The 22,548-nt window shown below is 43.5% G+C and overlaps 1 protein-coding gene across 5 annotated transcripts in view; it reads left to right on the top strand.

Annotated features, from left to right (window-relative positions):
- Window positions 1-1,270: 1,270 nt before the first annotated feature.
- The window catches only part of MECOM (MDS1 and EVI1 complex locus), a gene marked incomplete at its 3' end in the record, with an annotated part of 572,510 nt that continues 551,232 nt past the window's right edge, over window positions 1,271-22,548 (top strand). For all 5 annotated transcript variants that reach the window (XM_084232799.1, XM_084232798.1, XM_084232796.1 and 2 more), the window contains exon 1: window positions 1,271-2,053. In XM_084232799.1, the coding sequence (XP_084088925.1) occupies window positions 2,017-2,053 (37 nt within the window). In that variant the 5' untranslated portion in view covers window positions 1,271-2,016. The remainder of the gene's footprint in view (window positions 2,054-22,548) is intronic.

Below are 22,548 nucleotides of genomic sequence, written 5' to 3'. Positions count from 1 at the left end.
GGCACTTTTGCACAGCTAAATGTATAAAATTCCACCTGTATGGACAGGGCAGTAGGAGCTACAGGAGTGGGGAAAAAATGATCCCACCTGCCTCTTTAGTCCAGAGAGGATAAACAAGTTCTCTTGTGCCCATGTGTGTGGGCACCAGAGATTTATCTTTTGGAAGTTGTTTTACTCCTGCTCTGTGTAATGACTTCTTTTGCCTTCTCCTTCCCTTCCTCACATTTCAACATCATGCATCTGTTTCCCTTGGGGCATGTATCTTGGTTCCCCAGGGATGGGTCTCTCGCAGCCAGATACCCCCAGAATTATATGCCTCTGGAGAAAGAGAAATGGTGGGCATCCTTAGTCAGAGAAAATCCTTTGAATTTTGACTTACTGAATAAAGATATATTTGAACAATTGATGTATGCCCTTTGGGGTTGCCTCTCGCTATTTATGCCCTCACACCCCAGTCCTAGGTCTGACAACAAATGACAGCAGGTACAGCTGGGCATTCTCAGTGATCTTCCTTCTCCTCCCCTGCCTTGACCAAACCTGTGTATAGGATCTGCTTTTCTTTCCCTGTTTTCTTTAACCTGAACATCAAGGATGTATTGTTGCAGCACAGAGATTGAAAAGATTGTAATTTTCTTTTACGCCGTCTGGTAGGATTTGCAACAGATATTAATGGGGACATAAATAGCTCATGGACGGTATTGAACAAAACTGTTTAATGCAAGGAGGTTGTACCAAGAGAAAATCTATACGTGATTTGGATTGATTCATACCTTGAACACAGTTAGCCCCTTTAGGAGTTCTGCACACCCACTTCTTTGGTAGATCCTGTAATTAAAACAAATTTCAACAAAGTATTTTTAAGGATGGGGAGGGATTCCAAGGATGGGGAGGGATTCCCTCCCTCCTTCTTGTGACCCCGGAGGTTAGGGGTTTCAAGAGAGTGAATGAAAATGGCAGGCAGGCTGTGTTACAGCAGTAGGCGACTGAGTGGGGGTGGGCGGGCAGCCGTGAGGAGGCCGGAAGGTGACAGCCGACTTCAGGGAAGGCAGAAGGTCTTGGATGTCAAATGCCCGCGTCTGTTCGGACCTGGAAATCAAGGGTGATCATTACTACTTGGTGGGATGAAATGTTCCAGGGGAGGCAGCAAGCTTTGCTGTTATACCTAAAATCGAGAAAGAAATAGTTATTATGCTGCTTTCAACTCTGAAAGCAGAAGCACAATAGCTTTAGTAGCAGTAGCAGCGGCAGCAGCAGATTTCCCGAAGTTCAAGGTAATTCTCAGTTTCTCTTGAATCATTCGCCAAGGGTCCAGTCCTCAGGGTTCTTTAGTATGAGAAAGATTTTTAAAAGTCCTCCCCCACCTTCGCTTTCCCTAGAAGGTATAGAATTTTTTTTTTTTTGCAATTTATGGTAGGAGGAACAATAATAATAGCAGTGATACAGGCTTACTGGTGATTCTAACACGAAATCAATCCTTCGCTCAAGCCTTTTCATTCCTTTTTTTTTTTTTTTTTGGGCGAGGTATCTGCTCCCCTCTAGCTCCCCGCGCTGGCTCCCCGCCCCCCGCCGCCCTCCCCGTGGCTCCATTTCTCCGCCTCCTCTGCGATTGCCATCTGACAAGATCTCCAAATCAAAGTGATAAATCGCTCCAAACTTTTTTTGGCGGCGCTGAGATGTTGGAGGGGCGTCTAGCGCGCATGTGCGAAGGTGTCCAAACTGACAATGCTGGAGAGATAGCGAGTGTGGATTGAGAGAAAGGGAGAGAGGGAGGGAGAGAGAGTGAAAGAGGGAAAGACAGAGTGTGTGTGTGTGTGTGTGTGTGTGAGAGTGTGTGTGTGTCTGCGTGTGTGTCTGTGTGTGTGTGTGAGAGAGAGAGAGAGAGAGGGAGAGAGAGAGAGAGAAAAGAAGAAGGAGAGAAGAGGAGGGAGGGAGCGAGAGGGAGAGCAAAAGAAGGAAAAGATCCAAGAAAAAAAAAAAACCCAACCACACACCAGCGGCAGCAGGACTGGGCACAGCATGAGATCCAAAGGCAGGGCAAGGAAACTGGCCACAAGTAGGTGCAATATCCCTTTTCTATTGGCTTTCCCCCTCCTCTGCCATCTTGCATATCTGTCTCTGGCGCTGCGGGAGGGAGCGCGGGGCTGCCTCTCGGCCGGGCCGGGGGTGGACGCGAGACGCCGCGCAACCCCAGCAACCTGCCGGCTCCAGCCTCCGCGCCCCGCCGCCCGCGCTCTCGCTCCTAGTTTGGGCGCCAGAGGAGCCCGGGCCGCCCTCAGCCCCGCGCCAGGACCAGCTGTAGCAACCCTGGGGTGGGGGTGGGGTGGGGGCAGCAAAGATAGGGGTGGGAGGGAGGAGAGCGCGCGCGCGAGGGCGGGAAGGGGGGGGAGAGGAGAAGAGAGTCTCCCCCTCCCCTCCCTTCCCCCCCAGGCGGAGGAAAGTTGCCTCTGGCCAACCAGCTCGTCCCGGGTGTGGGAGGGGGAGCGAGGATGGAGGGGGGGTGCGCGCCGGGCTGAAGAAGGGAGCATTTTCGAGCCTCGGTCTGTTTCTGGGGTTTGGGCTGGGTGGCCTGCTAGCAGGGAGCCACAGTGGCGGCGGCCGGGGCGGCGGTGGAGTTGGGAAAAGTTGCGAGGCCGCCGCCGAAGTTGCGCGGGCTGGCGGGCTGCGCCGAGCGGCGGCTTCAGTAGTGGGCGCTGTGCGCTCGGCGGTGCTCTCCGGCGTGCGCGGGAGGACCGGCCGGGGTGTGGGGGACACGAAGGAGGGGGCTGTGGTCGCGGGGTGTGGGAGGGCGCGGGCAGAGCAGAGCTACCCGCTCCGCAGAGCCTCGGGCAGGTGGGGCGAGCGGAGACGTCGCGCGCCCGTGGGCGCAGGGAGCGGAGGGCGCGCCGCCAGCGGCGACGGCCGCGGGGGAGAAAGGGCCGAGAGGGCGCGCTCCCGCCCGCGAGCTCCGGGCTGGCGGGGCGCCGAGTGACCCCCAGGGGGCGGGCTGCCGGAACGCTGGGCGGCGGAGAGGGCGCGGAGTCTCCTGCTCCCCTTCTGGACTCTGCCCGGGTCTTAGGTCACCAACCCTCCCCGGCGCCCCCTGCCTGCCCGGCGCGGCGAGGCTGTGGGTCCGCGGCCCCGGGCCCCTGGGTTCCCGGCGGGGGCGGCGGCCCCGTCCTCCGCCCGGCTCTGCTCGCAGGGCTGTTGGATGGCTTCGCCCGGCCTTGCCCGCGGAGTCGACATTGTCCGGGAAGGCGCGAGTCCCAGCCGGGACTGTAGGAGACTGGACCGGGGTTTGTCTAAACGCTTCTGCCATGAGGCTGAGCGGTCTCGGCGGCGGCGAATCCCGGGGCGGCGCGCAGGGCTCCCGCGCGGGGCGTCGGCGCGAGGGGCTGGAGCCGCGCGGGGAGCGGACAGGCCGCCGGGGGCTCTCCCGCTCGCCGGAGACTGAACTCGATTTGTTTTGCTTGTGGACCAAAGAAAAGAGAAATGAGGGCTGGGCGGGATGTTCCTCCCCAGTGAAATCCCTGGCATCCCCTTTCCTGTCCGGCTCGCTCCAGCCCAGCGCGCCCGGCGCCCTCCAGCCTCCGGGTCCCCGCGGCGGCCGCGCCTCCGGGGCGCTGGGCTGGCAGCTGCGGGAGCCCGCGGTCGGCTCAGCCAGAGGCTGTCGGCGGAGGCGCCTTTCCAGGGTTTGACCAGTCCTCACCCAAGCACTCCCTCGCTTCCCAGCGTCTCCTCTCTCCCTGGGAGAGAGGGGTCAGCCTAAATATCGGGCTTTTGGTGTCACCAGGCCGTCTGCTTCTCTTTTGTATGTAGTTCATTTCACTTAGCTGCGGCGGTGTCACGGCGCGCCAGTGGAACTCCTGTTTGTTTTTAAATGAGGCCGATGTCTTTCTTTTCATCGGACGAGGAATAAATGTACATAAGCTTGGCGGCCCGGGGGCTTCCATGCCGGCTAAAGGTTAGGTGCGTGAAGGGGGTGGGGGCCGAGAGGCGGGGTGGGGAGCTTCTTCCAACCATGCCTGCGTCGTGAAAGGAAAGCCAAAGGCTTGGCGCGCCTCGTTGCCGGGTATCCGCCGAAGTGAAAGCAGAACACAAAACCCTTCGAATTTTCTTGAGTAACTTTTCAACTGTTTTAATTATCAAACTGTACACGGTCGCATAAAATATTCCCTCTTGTACAACCGACTAATCACCCAGAAACCCAGCCTCGTTTCCGATCTGATGCTACTTGTCGTTCATCCAGTAGGAAACCCATTTATTTTGTCTCTAGTGTCTGTGAAGGATGCGGCTGCCGCCGTCTGATAACGAGATACGAACTCATAAAAACTTTTCCTGCTGAGCCCCAGGTTCCCGCTTGCGCTGCGCCGCCGCGACTGCCCTTCCCGTACAGAAGCGCTGCTTTGTACAGTCCTCCAAGTACAATCTGGGTAATAAAGGAAATCATCTTAAAACTACGGATTTTTGTATGTTAAAGCGCTGTTTCCTCCCCCCCCCCCTTGTAGCGCGCGAGTTTCCTAGAGCGTAGCAGCGATTGTCCGTGACCCCTGAGGTGCCATCCAACGAAAACTTCGCCACCGTGTCTGTAACGGTTTCTTTTTCTGGGCTAGGAAGAGGCAGAACGATGAGCACACTTTGAAAAACAAACCTACGTTAATCGTTGCAGAAGCAAACATTGCAATGGAAACACCTCACACAAACAGTTGTTTTCTCCGTTGCTTGTTATTCTTTCTTTTGTAAATGTCCTTGGTGGTCAAGTCCTATCCGGACCTTGCCTATGGCACTGGATCCTATGGATCGAGAGACCCGTGGCTACAGACCCTCACAATATCCACTGAAGTTAAACCCAGAATGAACAACTCATTTCCCAACTTGTAGTACTTGGGTCTTTTTTATATGGAGCTGAAGCCGACAAATTCGTTGCAAATCATTTGGGAGGGATAAGCAATTTAATTTAATAAATAAAAAAGGGAAAAGCAAGAAGACTGACATTTCTACTGTCTTAAGTCTCCGGTTTCTATTTCAATCTTTAAGAAAAGAAAACTAAAAGTCAGGCAGACTCTGGCAGCCCCGGGAGGCTGCCCAGACGTTTTCTTGGGCAGCGAGGATAGCACCTGAGTCGTGCCAGAAATGCCAGTTGCAACTGTGTTTTTCTGGGTGGTGGGAAAGAAGCGAGGCCGGGTCTGTCCAGCAAGTCTAGAGTCTTAACGCGAAGGAACCCGCTACCCCACCTTCCTAAAGTGACACCCGGCAGGATTTCAATCACAGCAATGAACGAGTTGCAATGAGTAACCCCCCTTAGCTACCGGCCCCCCAGAAGTCTCGTAAAGACCCAGAAGGCGATGCGATTAGTAAGACCACGGCGGCGGGGGTGGGGTGGGGGCTGGTTGTTACTCTTGCAATTGATCTGTTTAAAAAGAACCTCTAAAGTAGTAGGTAGATGATGACCCTCCCTCCTGCGCTTCAACTCCTCACCTTAGCAGCACTAGACCTAAGATCATAAAGCAAAGGCATGATGCCCTGGTTCCAGCCAGCGCTCCGGCTATGCCCACCTAGTTGCGTTTTCTTTCATTCTTAAAAAATTCAGGTTGAAACATAGCTTTGTTTAAAAAAATATTTTTATTTGTTTATTTCAGGCTGCTTTTGAGGAGAAAAAAAAAAAACGCTCGCCGCGGAGGCAGAGGCCCCTTCTAGGAAGGCGGTTTATTTGGTTTATTTGCCATTACTTGACTATTACCCTGGCTTAGGGCTTCTTTATTGCATTTGGCACTCGGAACGCAGCCTTCCTGCAGCATTTCGATGTGTTTCGCCAAAAAAAAAAAAAAAAAATCCTTGTTTAGAGGAAGGTTAATAACGCTTTTCATTCTCCCCTCATCCTCAACACCGGGGAAGGCTGGAAAGAAAAGAGTCCTTTTCCACGTTTTTTATTTGTAGGGGCTAAGGAGTCGCAGGCTTGGCGACGGCATGCGTGTAAATGTGTGCATAAGTGTGCCTGAGTGTGTATTTTGCCAGGTAACCCAGCTCTTAGGGCTTCTGAGCCGAGGCCTCTCCACGGCTTGGGGTCAGGCCTCCTGCGCCCACACATCCACGCAGGGCGCCTCTCTAATAGACACTAACGCGGGCGTTCCGTGAAGCTTTGGGCTTGTTTTTCTCTTTTTAAAGTTAAAGCTAACTCTGCGAGCCATCCTCTTTAAACATCCAGTCGTTGGGGATTTATTTCATTTCATGTTTGGAAATTGGGGCAACGTTTCCCGAGGCTGCAGACTTTGCCGGGGGCAGCACGGCCACCGCGGGGGACGCCTGGCTCCATCCTCGCGGGCGAGAGGCGCGAGAGCGCGCTGCAGACTTGTTGCACGCCTGGCTTGACCCCCTCTCTCCCGGAGCCGCCACTGCTTTCCCTCTTCTGGAAGAGAGCCCTGAGGTGGAGTGGCTTGACTTGTCATCTTCTGGCCAACGGCTTTTCCCTCATTCCCAAGATACTCAGCGCCCGGGAGAGCCCTTTCCCCAAGGCCTAGGTAAACCCTCCCATCCCACCTCTCCAAACCGCCTCTTGAGGAGGTCGTGGGCCAGGGTGGGGAGTGGGGGTGGAGCTGGGGAGGCCCGCCTGAGGAGGGAGACAGCGCTCCCCCAGAGCATGCCTGCCTCCTCCAGCCTCTGAGCTCAGGGCTCCTAAACTTAGGCCAGCACCCTTCTCCCCATTTCCACCTCAGAGGTGCTGCGTGCCTGGAGCCCTGGTTTCCGCGGAGCGGGTTTGCAGGGACCATTTTCACACGCATGCACACGCCGGCCCGGGCAGGCACGCACACATTCCCGCAACGGGGGCGCAGGCACCCACACTCACGCTCCTAGGCCAGGCAGGGCTCCTCAGCCTCGTAGGGTGGGAGGGAGGCAGGCTGTGGGAGAGGGGCCTGGAGGAGCCGGTCACATTGTAATGATGCCAGGCACATGTTTCTGGAGGGCTGGTTAACCCTTCCTCAGCGGGAAGTCTCTGTTCGGAACTTTCTAAAAAGATAGGTGGGGTCTGCCTTTCTTTTCATCTGCGCAGGCCAGTGTGAATCATTAGTTCCCGCCCCACTCGCTTTGCCTCGGTCCTCTTGCTCAAGTTAGATTTCCCTCTTCTCACTCTTCTGGCCTTTGGAGTTTACCCGGGAATTCTCAAGGAAATTGTGTAGTGAGAACAAGTGTGAAGGAGAGAATAAAAAGGAGACAAATAGAACAGAAAACAAAAAAGAATGGCAGAGAGAAGCAGCCTGCTTCTTCTGAAATGCCTCCAGAGCCTCAGTTTGCACAGATTGGTAATTTTTTTTCCTCAGTAAATGAAAAAAGTAAAATCCTTGTTAATTACCTTTGCTTACATGCCATACAAGAAACTTCAGAGATGTTTTTTTACATAAGGAAGAAGCTGTTTACAAAACTCTTTCAAAAGTGTGACATATTGCTCTAGTTCAGCACTGAAAAGCTAAACACACTTACCCGCCTTTGAAGTGCCCTGGCTAGGGCAGCTTATTTGAGTGCGGTTCAGATATTGCTGTGGGTATAACTAATGGCCTCTACCTATTTAGCTCAAGTGGGTGGAGAGAAAGGCCTGAATTCCTTGTCCAATGGGTCCCTCTGGAGACTGGGTTCTGGCTCCTGGCCAGTTCTGTACAATGTCAACATTGAATATTTGAATTCCCAGACTCTATTTAACAAGTTTCTAAATAAATAAACTCATTGTGTGTCTGTGTTTAAAATTATTTCACCTCTTTCATAAAAGCTACAGCATCTTATTACATTAGTCTTGCAAGTTGAATTTTTGAAAAATAAACAAACAAACAGAGCTTAAGGCATTTTAATAGGCAGACTTCACAATATGTATGTTTTACAAAGACATTCATGTGTGGGCTAGGTAAGTGCTATTTAGAGAGATCTTAGGCTGTTCTGTGTGAAGCAATAGTGAATTAAAATAGAAAAACCAAACTGAGTTTAGAAAGTCAGTGAAATATGAATCACATCTAAAGTGAGGCCTGACTGTAATCTCTTTACATATTTGATCATTTTTTTCCCCCTTCTGAGTGCTACAGGGGCAGAGAGCTTCACTAGCATGTCCCAACTGGGTATCTGTAGACCCTCCCATTCCATAGGTATCAGTATATGCAGAACTCAGAGCAGCTGAAATTCTATTTCTGGATATTTTTTCTTTCTAAGTTGGAAGGGAAAGATACACAGATATTACCCTTATATGTAAGTTTGGTTTTGAAAAGGATCACATGAAACCTACATTTTTACTAATCTCTCAACAGTTGAACATCCAAAACATTTTTATGCAGATAGGAACACATTTGTTCTAAGAAGTACACACTCAATTTTTTTTTAAATGCAAGTTCTAGTTCTCCTGAAAGTGTGGACTCCATCTGTGTTGATAGGAAAGAAAGTGGAATTCATTCTAACTTAAAGGACAACGTTATTAAAAAGAATGGGATTTGAAAGGGCACATAGCAAAACCGGTAACATTTAGTTGGTAACATGGAAAGCTCAAAGCCAAGAAAAAAATTCCACCAACCCATGCAAACCCTAAAATAGATTACAATGACCTCAGCCATTTTCATTTTCAAAAATAATAGCCATGATTAAAATGGGGGGAGTGTTTTACTTGGAACCATTCTCTTCTGCATTATTATAAAAGCTGTTTTGTGGTTAAAGAACTGTTTCATTATAGAAAAAAAAAGCAAGGGAATTTTTAATCAAATTCCTGATTCTTCAAAAGCACCCATTCTTGAATTACTTCTTATTTTGATTTTAGTTATTATTTGTATTCACTAGTAAACATGCTTTTTGGCCTGTCTATTCAGCCAAATCCTTGAATACTAACTTTTATAACCATTGCAGAGGGGAAGTGTTCCTTACAAAAGAGAATTAATATTAATTCCTTAGTAAACACCTGCCTAGAAGTTGCTAACTCTATAGCAGGAAGAACCAAAACTTTATTAACCTTATTCAAAAACCTGCCTAAAGGAATTAATTTTGTATGTTAGGGTTGTTTAAATTATGACAGCTGAGAAATTCCTTGTACATAACACTTGTTGGGCATTGACAATCAACAGGCTGGTGGAACAAATATCAATGCCACCCTTCTGGGTGTTCTGACATACCAAGTTCCCTGGTCTCATGAACATTAGAAATCTGCCCACCAGAGTTTGAATAGGCTGTGTTCCCTGAGTCACTGACAGGGTCACTTTCCTGTTATTGAATGTCCCTGAGCCCTTATGTCTTTGCTTGTAAGGTGGGAGTAACACCACCTTTCTTAGGTTGCTGTGAGGTTTAAGCAGGATAATACATGCACAGTACCTCACTCAGTCTCTTCACTTCCCAAAACGTATCAGTTCTGTTTTCTGAAGAGGAATTTTTTAGACATCTTCCCTTCCCTCCCCACAGCCTATCTTTTTATCCAGCCTCATTTAAGAAAAAAATTGCCTGTATGTAGCAAGCATTTCCCATGTCTTCTCAATACATTATAGTTTCAGTGTGAACAGAAGTCATATCAAAAATTTGGGCACATTAAAATGGTCTATGCCAAATTAAAATAGGCAATTTTAATTGCCTTATTCTGAAAACTTGAGAATTTACCTTTGTTCTTTTTAGGGGGTGGGTGGGCAATGTGTACAGTAAGTGATTTAAGCTTTGCCACACAGATTTTTGGCATTGGTGTGCATATAGTCTAGACTACAATTCCTAGAGTATGAAAATTTTACCTTTAATGGAATGAGTTAGCCACTTTACTACCCTGGCTGAGTTCTTCTCTAAATGAGATTAGACTAGGATGGAGATTATACATTCAAATGCCTACGTTGATTGGTAGTGAAGCAAGATGGATATAAGCAATCTCCTAGTTGTATTTAAATTTATGACATGCAGTCTTAGATTCCAGAACAAGAGGGAGCAGTAGGGTCTGTGGCAACTGGGAGTTCAAGTCTTCTCTAAAGGAAGAGATGCAGTTCCAGTTTACTGCTGTCATTTGGTTCTTAAGAGGGTCCAGTGTTGCCAGGTTTTTCCAATTTTTTAAAAAGATTTATTTTACTTATTTATGCATACAAGAACTGGGATGTGGGCCAGAGGTGTGGGAGATGAGAGGACTTCCCAGAGACAGAGCTGGGAGCAGAACAGGCAGATCTATTGAAATACACTGCTGAGGGGAGCAGTCAGCAAGACATGAGAGGTCTGCTGCTCCTTGTGGGTTAGCTCCCTGGCCAGGGATGGAACTCCTGCTGCAGTGGCTGCTGATAGCTTCATAGCGCTGAGACTTAACCCCTTGTGCACAAGGGAGGGCCTAAGTTTTTCTATAATTTTTTAAAAAAAAAAATTGCACTGGGTACAGTCAGAAGCGCGGGAGGGTGAGAGAATTCACCAGAGCCAGAGCAGGGAACAGAACAGACAGAAGGACCGAAGCACACTGCTGAGGGGAGCAGCGGGCTTCAGGAGGGGTCTGCACGCTATGTGGGCATGTGGGATCCTCACAGGGTGGCCTGGGATCAAACTGGCGCTGCAGAGACTGTGGGCAGCTTTGCAACCCAGCTCTCAACCGCTGTGCCACCAGGTGAGGCCCCTATAATTTTTTAAGAAAAGTCACATATCTGGATTTTTATGGGAATTTTCTCTACTTTAAAATGTTAACTCAATTAAAACAACAAGCAAAAAACCCAAAAACTGAGCAACAAACACCTCTCTCTGCCATGTATATTGAGTTCGTGGGAGGGCCATGAGTTTGCGGGCCATGAGTTTGCAATGTCTGGATTAGATGATTTCCAAGGGTCCTTCAAAGTTCCAACATTTTACAATATCCACCAGGCTTCCTGAATATTATTTTGTATTTTTAAGATCTATATCTGCCTCCTCCACCCCAAAGCTAATGTGTGTGCATATGTGTTTTGATAGGTGGAAGTACTTATTACAGAATCTGATATCTAACCATTTATCTGGAAGAAAAGTCTTTCACGGCCATGTTGTGTCTTTCCCTCCATGCCGCTTCATCATTAATTGGCTTAAGAAAATAAACTGAAACACTCACTTCTCTTCTCAGAGCCACTGGCCACCATTGTTTCTTATTTCTTATTCAACCCAATTCTTTGATTTGTGGGCAGGGGACTGGGCAGTAAATCATTAGCAGACAGTTTTCTGTGATTTTCCACAGTGGGAGAAGAAGTCATTTGGCTACTGTGGGCATAACAGTGGAAGAGTTTGGCCCTGCTCCCTAGGAGGGGCCAGATGTCATGTCCTGTACCTCTGTATAACTGCAGAACCCAACCGCTTTTTACCACATGAACCTAAGATGAAAAAATTAGATTTTAAGGGATGAATGTATTGTTAAACAAGAGTGGCTCCTCTTATAGGAAGGTTATATACATTTAGAGACCATTTGAAAATAAACATACACTGTTCTATTTATTATCATGTCTGTTTATTATTCCTAGCAAAAGTAAGCGGTGAATAATATGTAAAATTATGTCCTGAGGACTGAAAGAAAGGTTAGGGCATGAGGTGGCCTATTAGGATAAAGTTTGGAAGAAGCACTTTATAAAATCTTAATCACTATTACAGTCAAGGCACTGGCCAATACATACTTGTTACTTATCAATTAACATTTTTTGAAAAATCATCAGATCATGAAATGTTTGTTGAGGGCAATCTGGAGTAATGATGAGTCATGTTTATATGTATTATCTATGGGTTATCAGATACCAGTTGCCTGTTTTCATACCTGACACTGAAGCCCAAATTTCTGGTCTTTGAGTGTCTTCCACTCTTGAGTTAGAAGAATGTAGTGATTTTGGGCACAAATTCTGAGTTATTTTGGCCTGGGTTCAAATTCTGACTCAACCAGTTACCAACTGTGTGAAATCAAGGCAAATCAATATTTCATTGCTTCATTTTCTATCCCTGTAGATTAAAAAAGCTTATCTTATGCGAAGATTTGATGAACTAATGCATTTAAAGTGCCTTAAATACAGTACGATCTCAACACATACTCATTATTTTATTAGCTTTTGAGACTTATTTTTCTATCCAAGTTATGTCCCTGTAGCTTAACTTGTTTACTTGCTCTGTTCCTCTCACCCTTTTATCAAGTTAGTAATCTTCCAACTTTGGTCCATGATGTTGCCATAATCTATAAATCTACCTTTACTGTACTCTGACCATCAAAATCTAACTTCTCAAGGTTCAGTTTAAATCCTTCCTTCTTCATGAAGTCTATCCTCATCAATAGTGGAGAAAGGATTTGAAATTCTTTTGACTTACTCTCAATTTGGAATTTTATTATAAATCCTTGCCTTCATTATATATCATTTTTCGAAATAAACTGTAAAACTCCTAGAGATCCCAGTTTCTGTTTTGTACAATGCCTAGTGCTCTGCTTTGCCTATGGCAGGTATCAGTAGTTAGGTGAATGTGGTTAGTGAAGGTCTTTGGGGGAGTTCGTGAATCCCTTCTGTTTTTTGCCTGTGAAACACGCACAGTAAGGTAATGTCAGCAGTAGAAGTCTGGGTTATCTGACACTTTAATTGCATGCTAAATCCACAATTGGCTATTTTGACAGTGATAAACCACTTGGAAAGCACTTTTGGAAAGTAGGGTATTATTCCTAATTTTCACCAATAATGCTCCTCATTTTGCCAGTGCAGGTATAACCCATGGCTACTCACTTAAATAACAAATTGTTATTGATCTACACTTGATCCTAAGGTTTATGGAAACTCTGTACAGGACCTGATTCTGGAGACTTTCAGTGGAGTCCGAGGGACAGTTTGTGGCCTCACAATTCCTAGGGATTTTGGGGGTAGTCAGCTTTACAAAAGTCATCAGAAATCAAGTTTTCAAACAAATTGTAACTCCAAGTTTGGCAGTATTAATATAGAATATAGAGAAAAAAATTGGTGGCTATTTTAATGTATGTTTATAATTTATAATTTTATAATGAAAGTTTCTTTCAAACAACTAAGGTAACAGACAATGACTTATATTGAATCTTGTTTTATGGATTAAATTAACCCCACCTACCCAGTGAGGTCTCCATAATTCAAAAGTAACCATGCCTTCTTCTTCTTCCTGTATCACCACAACCAGTTTCCCACTCTTCCACATCCCATTTAACAAATTTCTCACTTCTGTGGAGAAAAAGGACTATTTGTGTCTTCAACAACTGTCCTCATACCTTGAACAACTACGAGTTTCAGTGTCTCTTAGAACTGTACTTTTCCTGAGAGCGTCCAGTTGTGACTTTTTATCCTGTTCTTAGAAATGCCTTTATTTTTTTTTAAAGATAAAGCATTTTTAAAAAAGATTTATTCTTATTTATTTATGCATATAAGAACAGGTGTGTAGGCCAAAGGTGGGGGAAGTGAGAGGATTCACCAGAGACAGAGTGGGGAGCAGAATAGGAAGATCTACTGAAATACACTGCTGAGGGGAACAGCAGGCAAGACAGGAGAGGTTGAGCTGCACCATGTGGGCTAGCTTTTTGGCCAGGGATCGGACTCATGCCTCAGTGGCTGCATGATAGCTTCATAGTGCTGAGACTTAACCCTTGCACCACTAGGAGGCACCTCTTCAAACTGCTTTTAAGGTACTGGGGGCCCTTGTTAATAGGGCCAGAGACTAAGAATCATGACTCTTGTAACTTGATGATTATTATACTCTTTATCTTTGTCAGGAACTCTGAAATTAAGTAGCAATAAAATGTTTCATGATAATAAAATGAATGGAGGGAGGGAACAACTATCTTAGTTTCTGGTAGGGTATGGTCCATGACCTTTTGTGGGGGTCAGACAACTGCAAAAATCTGAAAATTATGGAGCATATCCCAGAAAATGCAAATATGAATAAAAATGTTCACACTATCTGTGGTTCAATGGACCTCTAAATCCCAGTCATGGATATTATGGGGGGATTACCCACGGCTTTAAACTTGATTCATGCCAGTATGTATACTATAGAATGTCTTAAAGTGTCAATTTTTAAAAATTATCTTAGAGACGTTACAAGATTTATGCATACTTGTTGGAATAATTTAAAAAAACAAAAGAATGAATCACATAGAAAATGAATGTTCATTGCAGTCCACTATTTTGTCACACACACTGACTGCAGGCACCCATTCTTCACTATGAAGTGTTAAGTCCTACAAATTGTTCTGCATGCATTTACAAACACACACATACATACAGATTTAGAACCTTTAAAAGCAACTTGCTTTTCTCTTTTTTAAAAACTTATTAATATACCTCAGGTATTTCCCCCCTGTCAATATATATCAATCTAACCTGCTCTTTAAAAGACAAGTGGATCATCCATTGTTTGCATGTAACACATTTTATTGAGCCAGTTCCCTATAGATGACATTTGAGTACTTTCCAGCTTCCAGAACAGGACAGAGAAGTTCCGTAAACCAGGACAGGACAGGACTCTAAGGGAAAATGAAAGTGAAGTGTACAATTAAAGGAAACTCACCGTTCAGGGTGAAGTGTGTTAGCCTGTGAGCCACGGGCACAGCAGGGTTTTGGGAAGGTCACAGAGGGTTGCCTCATCCTGTCAAGACACATCAGTTTTCCAAGTACCTTTACCCCCTGGAGGAACAAGGGTCAAAGTCCAGAACTGAGTACATCTGTGTAAGATCCATTGTGCTATATCTGTGGTATTTCAAGCTTACTAGATTGTTCTGGAACTCATGTTTATGTGCCGTTTCCATTTTCTCCTCCCGTTCAGAACAGGCTATGGCCGACATGAACCCATATAGCTTTAATTGGATAAGGATATAAGGACAAACGAGTCACCAGGGTTTCAAGACTAAAGGTTTTTTTTCCCCTGATTTCTTTGTGTGGTACATTATGGCCATACTGTCCTATCTTGAATATACCGTAAGCCAATTGGTGTGACTAGATGAATGCAAAAAGTTATCTGAAGCCAACCGAAAAAAATTATTATTTTTAAAGTGACCCACAATAATTTCTAACCTATGAATTGGAAAGACTTTTTATAGGAAGATGTTTTTCACTGGGTAACCAGGCTATGGGAAAATTTTTATAATGGAAACTATCTCTTTTAGCTATAGCATCACAAATATGACAGTATAATGTTACAAACTAAATAAAGCCCATCAGATGTGAAATTCTAGTTTTTGATTACAAATTATAAACCAGGATTGAGAGACTTCTGACAAGTGGTTTATTTTTGGCAATGATGCTATTTATTAAATATAAAAAGCTCAGAAAAAATTAGTTTAGCCCAATCCTCTACAAGGAAGATTACAGAAATGGAATAGCTGTGTTCCAGTCCTCATATGAACAACTTTGCTTATTGAAGTTCTTTGGGTTGTAATAGATTAAAAACACACTAGATATTTCAGATTGGATTTGAGAAGGTACCATTCAAGGAATCAGCATTTACTTCAAAGTTTTCTTTTTAAGAGTTACTTTACTTTGTGATTTTTATTCCATTGAGCACAATATTTGTCCCCAAAGCAGAGATATATGTCTGTGGATGCACAACAATTCTATAGGGTATTATTCTTGTTAAGACTTTCAAGTATATTTTTAGTGAGATCAATCAAATCAAATCAATCAATAGTCATTGAGAGCCTACTTACTATATATAAGGCATGATGAGTGAAATCCTAGAAACATTAATTTTCCCTGAAAATATGAACATCATCATTTGACAGACATAACTCGTCCCTGCCTATGGTTTATTAACTGAAACATGGATGACCATGTGTCTGTTGCTGGTTATCTATGACTCCTAAGTGGTTTTGTGGGTTTGGAATACAGAATCCTCTGCCTGACTCTTTTCTAAATATTTTCTTAAAATTGTTAAGTCATACACCCAACAAACTGCAGTGCCATTCCCAGCATTTGGGACTCCCATCTGAAATAACACCAGACTTCATTTCTCTTAATACCTGTCAGATGTGGAGCTCATTGCCTGCAATGCTATGTGACTTGCTTGTTGCTGCTGATAGGGCTTTCATTCAAGATATTTGAAAACAAAACTAGGTCCTTTATAAATCCATGCTGTTTGTTCATGACTATCACCCTTCTATTCATTTGACAACTATTTATTGCACACCTACAATTCTGGGTGAAGGGGAGGTGGTACACACACAGACAAGGTTCTTGCTCACAGGGAGCTCCCATCACAGAGAAAATATACTTATCATGTACCTCCAAGTGTTAATTTACAGGATGAAGAATATAAAGCAGGATTACTTGCTAGAGTGCCCAGACACCTTATTTCAGAAAGGTGGTAAGAGGGCTCCCTGGTGGTGCAGGGGTTAAAGTCTCAGCACTATCAAGCTATCACCAGCCACTGCAGCATGACTTTGATCCCCAGTCTGGGAGGTGACCCACTTGGCACAGCAGACCTCTCCTGACTCGCCCCCCCTGCTCCCCTCAGCAGTGTATTTCAGTACATCTGCCTGTTCTGCTCCCCACTCTGTCTCTGGTGAATCCTCTCAATCCTCCCCCACACCCCCCTGCAACTTTGGCCTACACCATAGTTCTTGTATGCATTAATAAATAAAATAAATCTTAAAAGAAAAGAAAGGTGGTAAGAGAAGACTCCTCTGAGGAGGGGACATTTGAGCAGAGAGCTAAATGAAGAGAATGTTCATTAGTGTTAGAAGTGTGGCACACCAAAACCTAGAGAAAGGCATTCACAAGCAATGCCTCACTCTTTAAACTAGGGCAGAATCAGATAAAGTATACAGGAATTATATTCAATTTCATTTTGTCGAACGCATTTAGAGATACCACATATACACTAAGCTGACTCCCAAACTGGGTGTTTGTGTATCTTCCTTTATAGAATGAGTGGGAGTTTTGTGTTTGATCTGTAAACACTAGGCCAGGCAGCATCAGAAGAATGTATTAGGTTTCTGGATCCATAATTAAATCCAGTTAAACAATTGCTTTTTGAAAAAAAAAAAAATTCAATAGCCTGAGCTAAGCACTGGTTTGGGTGCTAACTATACAAAGAGAAATAAATGTGGGAGTGGCTGGTGACATATTTCTGAAGAGGTGTGATCCTATATCTCTGCATCCCATAGAGTGTTATAAACTGATATTACCTCTATAAAATAAAATTAAATAAAATTGTGGCAAAATACATCTTAAAATCAAAGAGAAATAAAATATGGTTCCTGTTCTTGGGGAACTTACAGTTTGTTGGGAAGGACATGGGAATAGAGTTTTAGTGGTGGGGTAAGTATAAAAGCAAGGCAAACGACAACCCTTCTGTTGGATGACAATGGTCTGGATGGTGGAATATGGCAAATACATGCTCTTGTTTCACATCTATTTCTGCAAAAAATTCTTTAAACTAAATCCCTCTCAGCTCAGAAAAAAATATGTTTCAGACATGAACTTGTATAATGCATTTTAAGACATATTTCTAAATTTATCTTTTGAGCCTTCAAATACTTACTGTGAAGGAAATGATATTAAATGGGCAGCTTAATGTTTCCCGAAAGGTACCCTCATCACATTTGTCGGTAGTTAGGGAGTTGTTGATTGCAGTAACTGAGTAAATCTCAGGGTATATTTGAAATGTATACTGCATGTGTTGGGTCTGCCAATGGACAGATTACTCTTCCCACACTTGACAATTTTAGTATATTTATTACTTGTGCAGGTAGGCCAATCTCTCCCATCACAGTTGAAGAAGTTCTTCTTAGAGGGTCTCAAAGAGTTTCTTCCAACTCCTTGCTACTTGTAGGTCTGAGAACACAGATCTGATCAAAAAGCCCTATCTGAAGGATGTGTGTTGTCAAAAAGTCCCTCTGGTAGGCTTGGTTTTATCCAGTGGAAAATATTGTTACCCGAAGACTGACATGAACTCAGAGAAGTGACTTGTCACTCAGGCTGGCATGAGATTTTGTTATAAATAAAACAGAAGTAAGAATATAAAGCATTGCCCTCTCCCAGTTCTCTTCACCAACCATCTTGCTGTGCTGTGTGTATGTGTCTGAGCCAGTGAGCCGACAGTTGCAGCCACCAGGCTTGGCGCAGAAATCAGTGCATTCAACATGACGGCTGGACACTGAAATCCTAAACAAAGTCTCCATTTGCCTAAATGCATAAAATGCTCTAGCGCCTCAAATACCCTGTTGATGATGTTGCCATATTAAAACATCAGCATAGATGCTGTTTGACATGTGAGGTAACACTGTGTCTTCGTTTCTTTAACCTAAAAATAGTGGGTGGTGGATCTGAAGAGGAAGGGAAATGTCAAGGTAAAAAGCATTATGCATCCAGGGCTTTCAAATGGCCTCATCATCTGTGTATCAGATCTCTCTTCCTGCCCTGGAGTGGTGGTAATCTCAGTCACCGGTGTTTTATCCTCAAGAAAAGAAAATACTATGATACCTAATACAATGAGCTGTACCTTAGGAAACCTTCCAAGTGAATCTGGCCAGGACTTGTAGACAGTTTTCAGGGTGTGGGGAATACAATAATTTTTTCCTTCCACCACTTGGGTAATTTGCTGACCACATTATAAAATTCCATTATGTAGACTTGACAATTAGTAATAACTTGCCTAAGAGAAAAACGTTCTCTCTGGCATTTTCAGCCTTATCTAACAGAAGAGAGACTCTTCTGTCCCCCCTTTAGGTGTGATCATTTCAAAAGTCAGTATATTTTGGGCACCTCAGACATTTTTTTCTGATGGATGATACTGGATAGAGATCAGGACATAGTTTGAATCCCAACTTTGCTTGCTATCCTTGGGCAGGACCCAAACTCTCTGAGCTAAAATCTTCAAGTATAAGGTAAGAACAATAACTACCCCTGCTTTGGCTTCCTCCAGACAAGTAATGTTAAAATAAGAGGACATGTATACACTTTTATAAGCAGTAAAGTACTGTGTAAATTTAATGCACTATTAAAAATTCTAGAAATTATAGAAGATTAAAATTGTTAGAGAGGGTTTAAGAGTATAGATTCCGGAGCTACATTACTTAGGCTGAAGTCTTGGCTCTATATTTAACTAGTTGTAGAGCCAAGGAGAAGCTACTTAGTTTCTCTGTTCTCAGTTTGTTCATCTGTCAAGTGGAGATAAGTTATAAGAACAATACATAACAATGTCCATCAAAATGATTGAGTGATTATGCTTATTGTGGTAAGTTTTCATGCCTCTGGGAGGTGAGGAATATTATCTTGCTTTAGAGATGAAGACACGGAGACAAATTAGATATCTACCCTAGTCCTTTCAATTCCAAGTGCAGAACCAGGATTCAGCATGAATCTGCTTACTTCAAAGCCCAGGAACTTAATCTGAAAACTCCACCGCCTTGCTTTTATCATCCTGAAATAAAAGTAGAGCACTACATTGCCTGAGCATTCCAGAGCTCATAAAAGGTAATAAGATTTTGGACAGAGGACACCTTAATTTTAAAAAATGATTTCATACAACTCTTAGTAAAGAGAAATTCTGCTGCAGTTTATATGAGTAATCTTTTTAAGACAAGGGCTGGCTGTCTATTTGTCTTTCATTTTCTTTCCAGAGTTATCTGTAGCGTGGTTTTCCATCACTTTATGTTTTCAGTCTTATTTAGAAGCTATAATTTTTTGTTGAATGAATGAACTAGGACAGAATTTGTTACTTTGTTGACTGAATTCACAAGCTAATTGCAATTTTCCTGTGGTTGGTGCTAGGTTCAGATTCCATTTTCTAAAGAACTTGCTGTGAATGTACACTTGCCCAAAGTCACCATTATATTTTTTAAGAAAGGAAAGCAAGTTTAGGACAGGAAAGGACAAATGAAGTCCTGTTCACCTGGCCTCAACTTTCTTTTAGTATCCAAATCACTTGGGCCTTGCAACAAAGTATTTGACTGGTTGTACAATTGACTAATTAACTTCTTGGATTAAAACAGGAGGGTCAATGAATTGTCAGATTTAGCCCTTTTTTATTTTTCATTTTTGGGCAAAGGGCAGTGAACTAAATAAGATGTGGCGACTCCGAAGTGACTACAATCACTTGCAGAGTTTGAATATATCTGTGTTTGGGATCCACCGCAAACCAATTAAGTCAGAATCTCTGGAGGATTTTGTTTATGAAGTGGGCAGCAGTGATGACTGACTATAACAAACTGGGAAGAAGTAGATCATTTTGATTAAAGAGTTAGGGAGATAGTAGAGATAGCAAGATGACTCCAGGGGCTACCTTTGGGGGCACAACCAAGGGTCTTAGTCTGTGTTTTAACATATGGCTTCCTTTTAGTTTTTACTGGCACAGGGTTGGAAGTTGGAAATACTCTTTTAGCACTTAGCTCCATAAACTTGCTTTCTGTCTGTGATTTCTGGCCATTTGTATCAGTACTAGGAGAGAGATTTCTAGTACTGCAAGGCCATTGAAGGAGACACTTCATAGAGAGTGGCTGATGCTTCAAGAGCCCAGGAGCTCTGAAGTGGTAGCCATTTCTAAGGAGACAATAATGTTTTTTAAATTAATAAAACACCACTAAAAACAACCCAAACAAAAATAGAATCAGCAGTTGCTTTGTGAGGCAGCTCTCTGACATTGCTAGTTGCTTTTGTCTTTTGTTTTTCTAGAATCTTAAACATGAATTCTAGTGCCAACCTCCCCCTGCAAAGGGAGCACTGGGAATTCTAGAGAAGGCATGTAGGAAAACCAGAAAATGAACGGTAAAAAGATAAATGTTTCTACCCAGAAATGTTAAAAAAGCAGAGTAAGGTTTCAAGTTGGGCTTCTGCTGTATTTTAGGAAATTTGGCTGTTGAATGCCAGTGACTCTCATGCCTGACTGGTTTTAATCTCTGGTATCAGTCACTCACTTTCATATACGCGAAGATTCATTAAATACACTAGCTGAATATTGTTGGAGTCACGTATGTTCAGTTGCTCCTGACTGCACATTTGCCCAGGGTGCCAGTGATTTTGGAAGTTTAGTTGAACTCAGTGGAACGGGCACCAGAACAGGCTGGGTTTAGGACACACTTGCTCTGGGCATATAGGGTGAAGGAGACCGAGTTCTACTGGAAAACTGAAGCCAGTAAAAGGCAAGAGTGTCTGGACAATTGAGGGGCCTGCTTTCAGCTTTAGTTTAGTTGTATGATTCAAAATTATTAACTGCATCGCACAAATCCTCTGAGGAATTTCACTGGGATTCTGCCACTTATTTCAATGCTGTTTAATCTGATTGCTCCTTGTTTTTTCCCTCAAAATGATGACTTGCATTTTATAATTTTTATGATTTTTTTTTGAACCAGGTGTAAAGGGATAAGGTAGTTCAGTCATTTAAAAGAGATTAAAACCATGTTTTTATAAGAGCTTTTGAATGTTTATTTTGATCATAATACTGGTGTAAGATGAATCTAAAATATAAGATGACAGGAACTGAGAGTATAATTTTCTGGTCTTAGGAGTGGGCTTTAGTATCACACATTGGAGATAATCTGTGTAGTTTAAGAGCATTACAAGCTGTGGTGCAAGAGGAGTTTTGCAGAAAACTCAGTTTGGTCAACTTGGAAACATAGAATGATTCTATTCTGCAGGTGAAGCTTGAAATAAGGAAGATGAGGGTAACTTTTTCCATATGAGAACAGTGAATCTGGGAAGAGATTTCTTAGCAACTAGCCTGCACATACATGATTTTTGGGAATGAAACATCTTTGTAGAGTGGCATCTTTTCACTTTGTAGAAATCACTCATTTCATTTTCATTGTGCTAAATATCATTTCTGTTACAGAGTTCTTCAAATGCCATTAAAGTAAAATAGGAAGAAGCCATGTTTTAAAAGGGCTCCCACAAGATGAAGGCCTGAGGCTAGGCCAGAGTTAGTGGTGCTCTCAATTAATGTTTATCAGGCTTCCACTTGGTGAATGATTTTGTCTGGAGGATTCTTTTAATAATTTTGTATGTGACCTGTTTCTCCCTTTTGCAGTTTTTGTTTTGAGAGTAAACAGAAGGAAATAGTAGTAATAACAACATTAGATTTTGCTCACTCACTCTTTTCTGCCATTCAGATTATGGGAGTAGTATGAGGTGGGAGAAGGGATGGCAGAGAAAGGATATGAAGAAAAACAGAGATGTGCAGGAGAGAGGATTTGCAAGGTGGAGCAAACCGGCTGTGCTTATGAGAGGATTTGTTTAGAAAATATGGTATTAATAGTTCAAAATGTAAACAGTCATATTTGAGGATTTACTCGTCTCTGTTAATAGTTCTGTGAAAAGGAAGTTCAGCAAAATCAGATTGATGACTGATGTAATTTAATTAGACTCTGGCTTCATAAATATGCAGTGTTATTTGAATGAGAAGTTTAATCCTTAGATTTCTTGAGAAAAATGACAATCTGGCTTGCTCAGGATTTGGTTGCAGATGTTTCTATGCTGGTGTAAGTGGGTAAAATAATTCGGTAATTTAATAATGAGAAGACAGGCTAAAATTGATTTCCCCATTATGGTAAAGGTTTGTAGGTATTTCTTGACCCCTTTGCAGCTCTATCTTTTCCAGTTTTGTGATCGCAGATATTTCTTTCTTGAACCATGTCTTCTAGAATAGCTTTGAGAGATGCTATGA

The sequence above is a fragment of the Talpa europaea genome (genome assembly GCF_964194135.1).
Source record: "Talpa europaea genome assembly, chromosome: 4".
NCBI lineage: Eukaryota > Metazoa > Chordata > Mammalia > Eulipotyphla > Talpidae > Talpa > Talpa europaea.
Note: the sequence above shows the minus strand (reverse complement) of the source record. Positions and strands in the feature narration are given on the sequence as shown.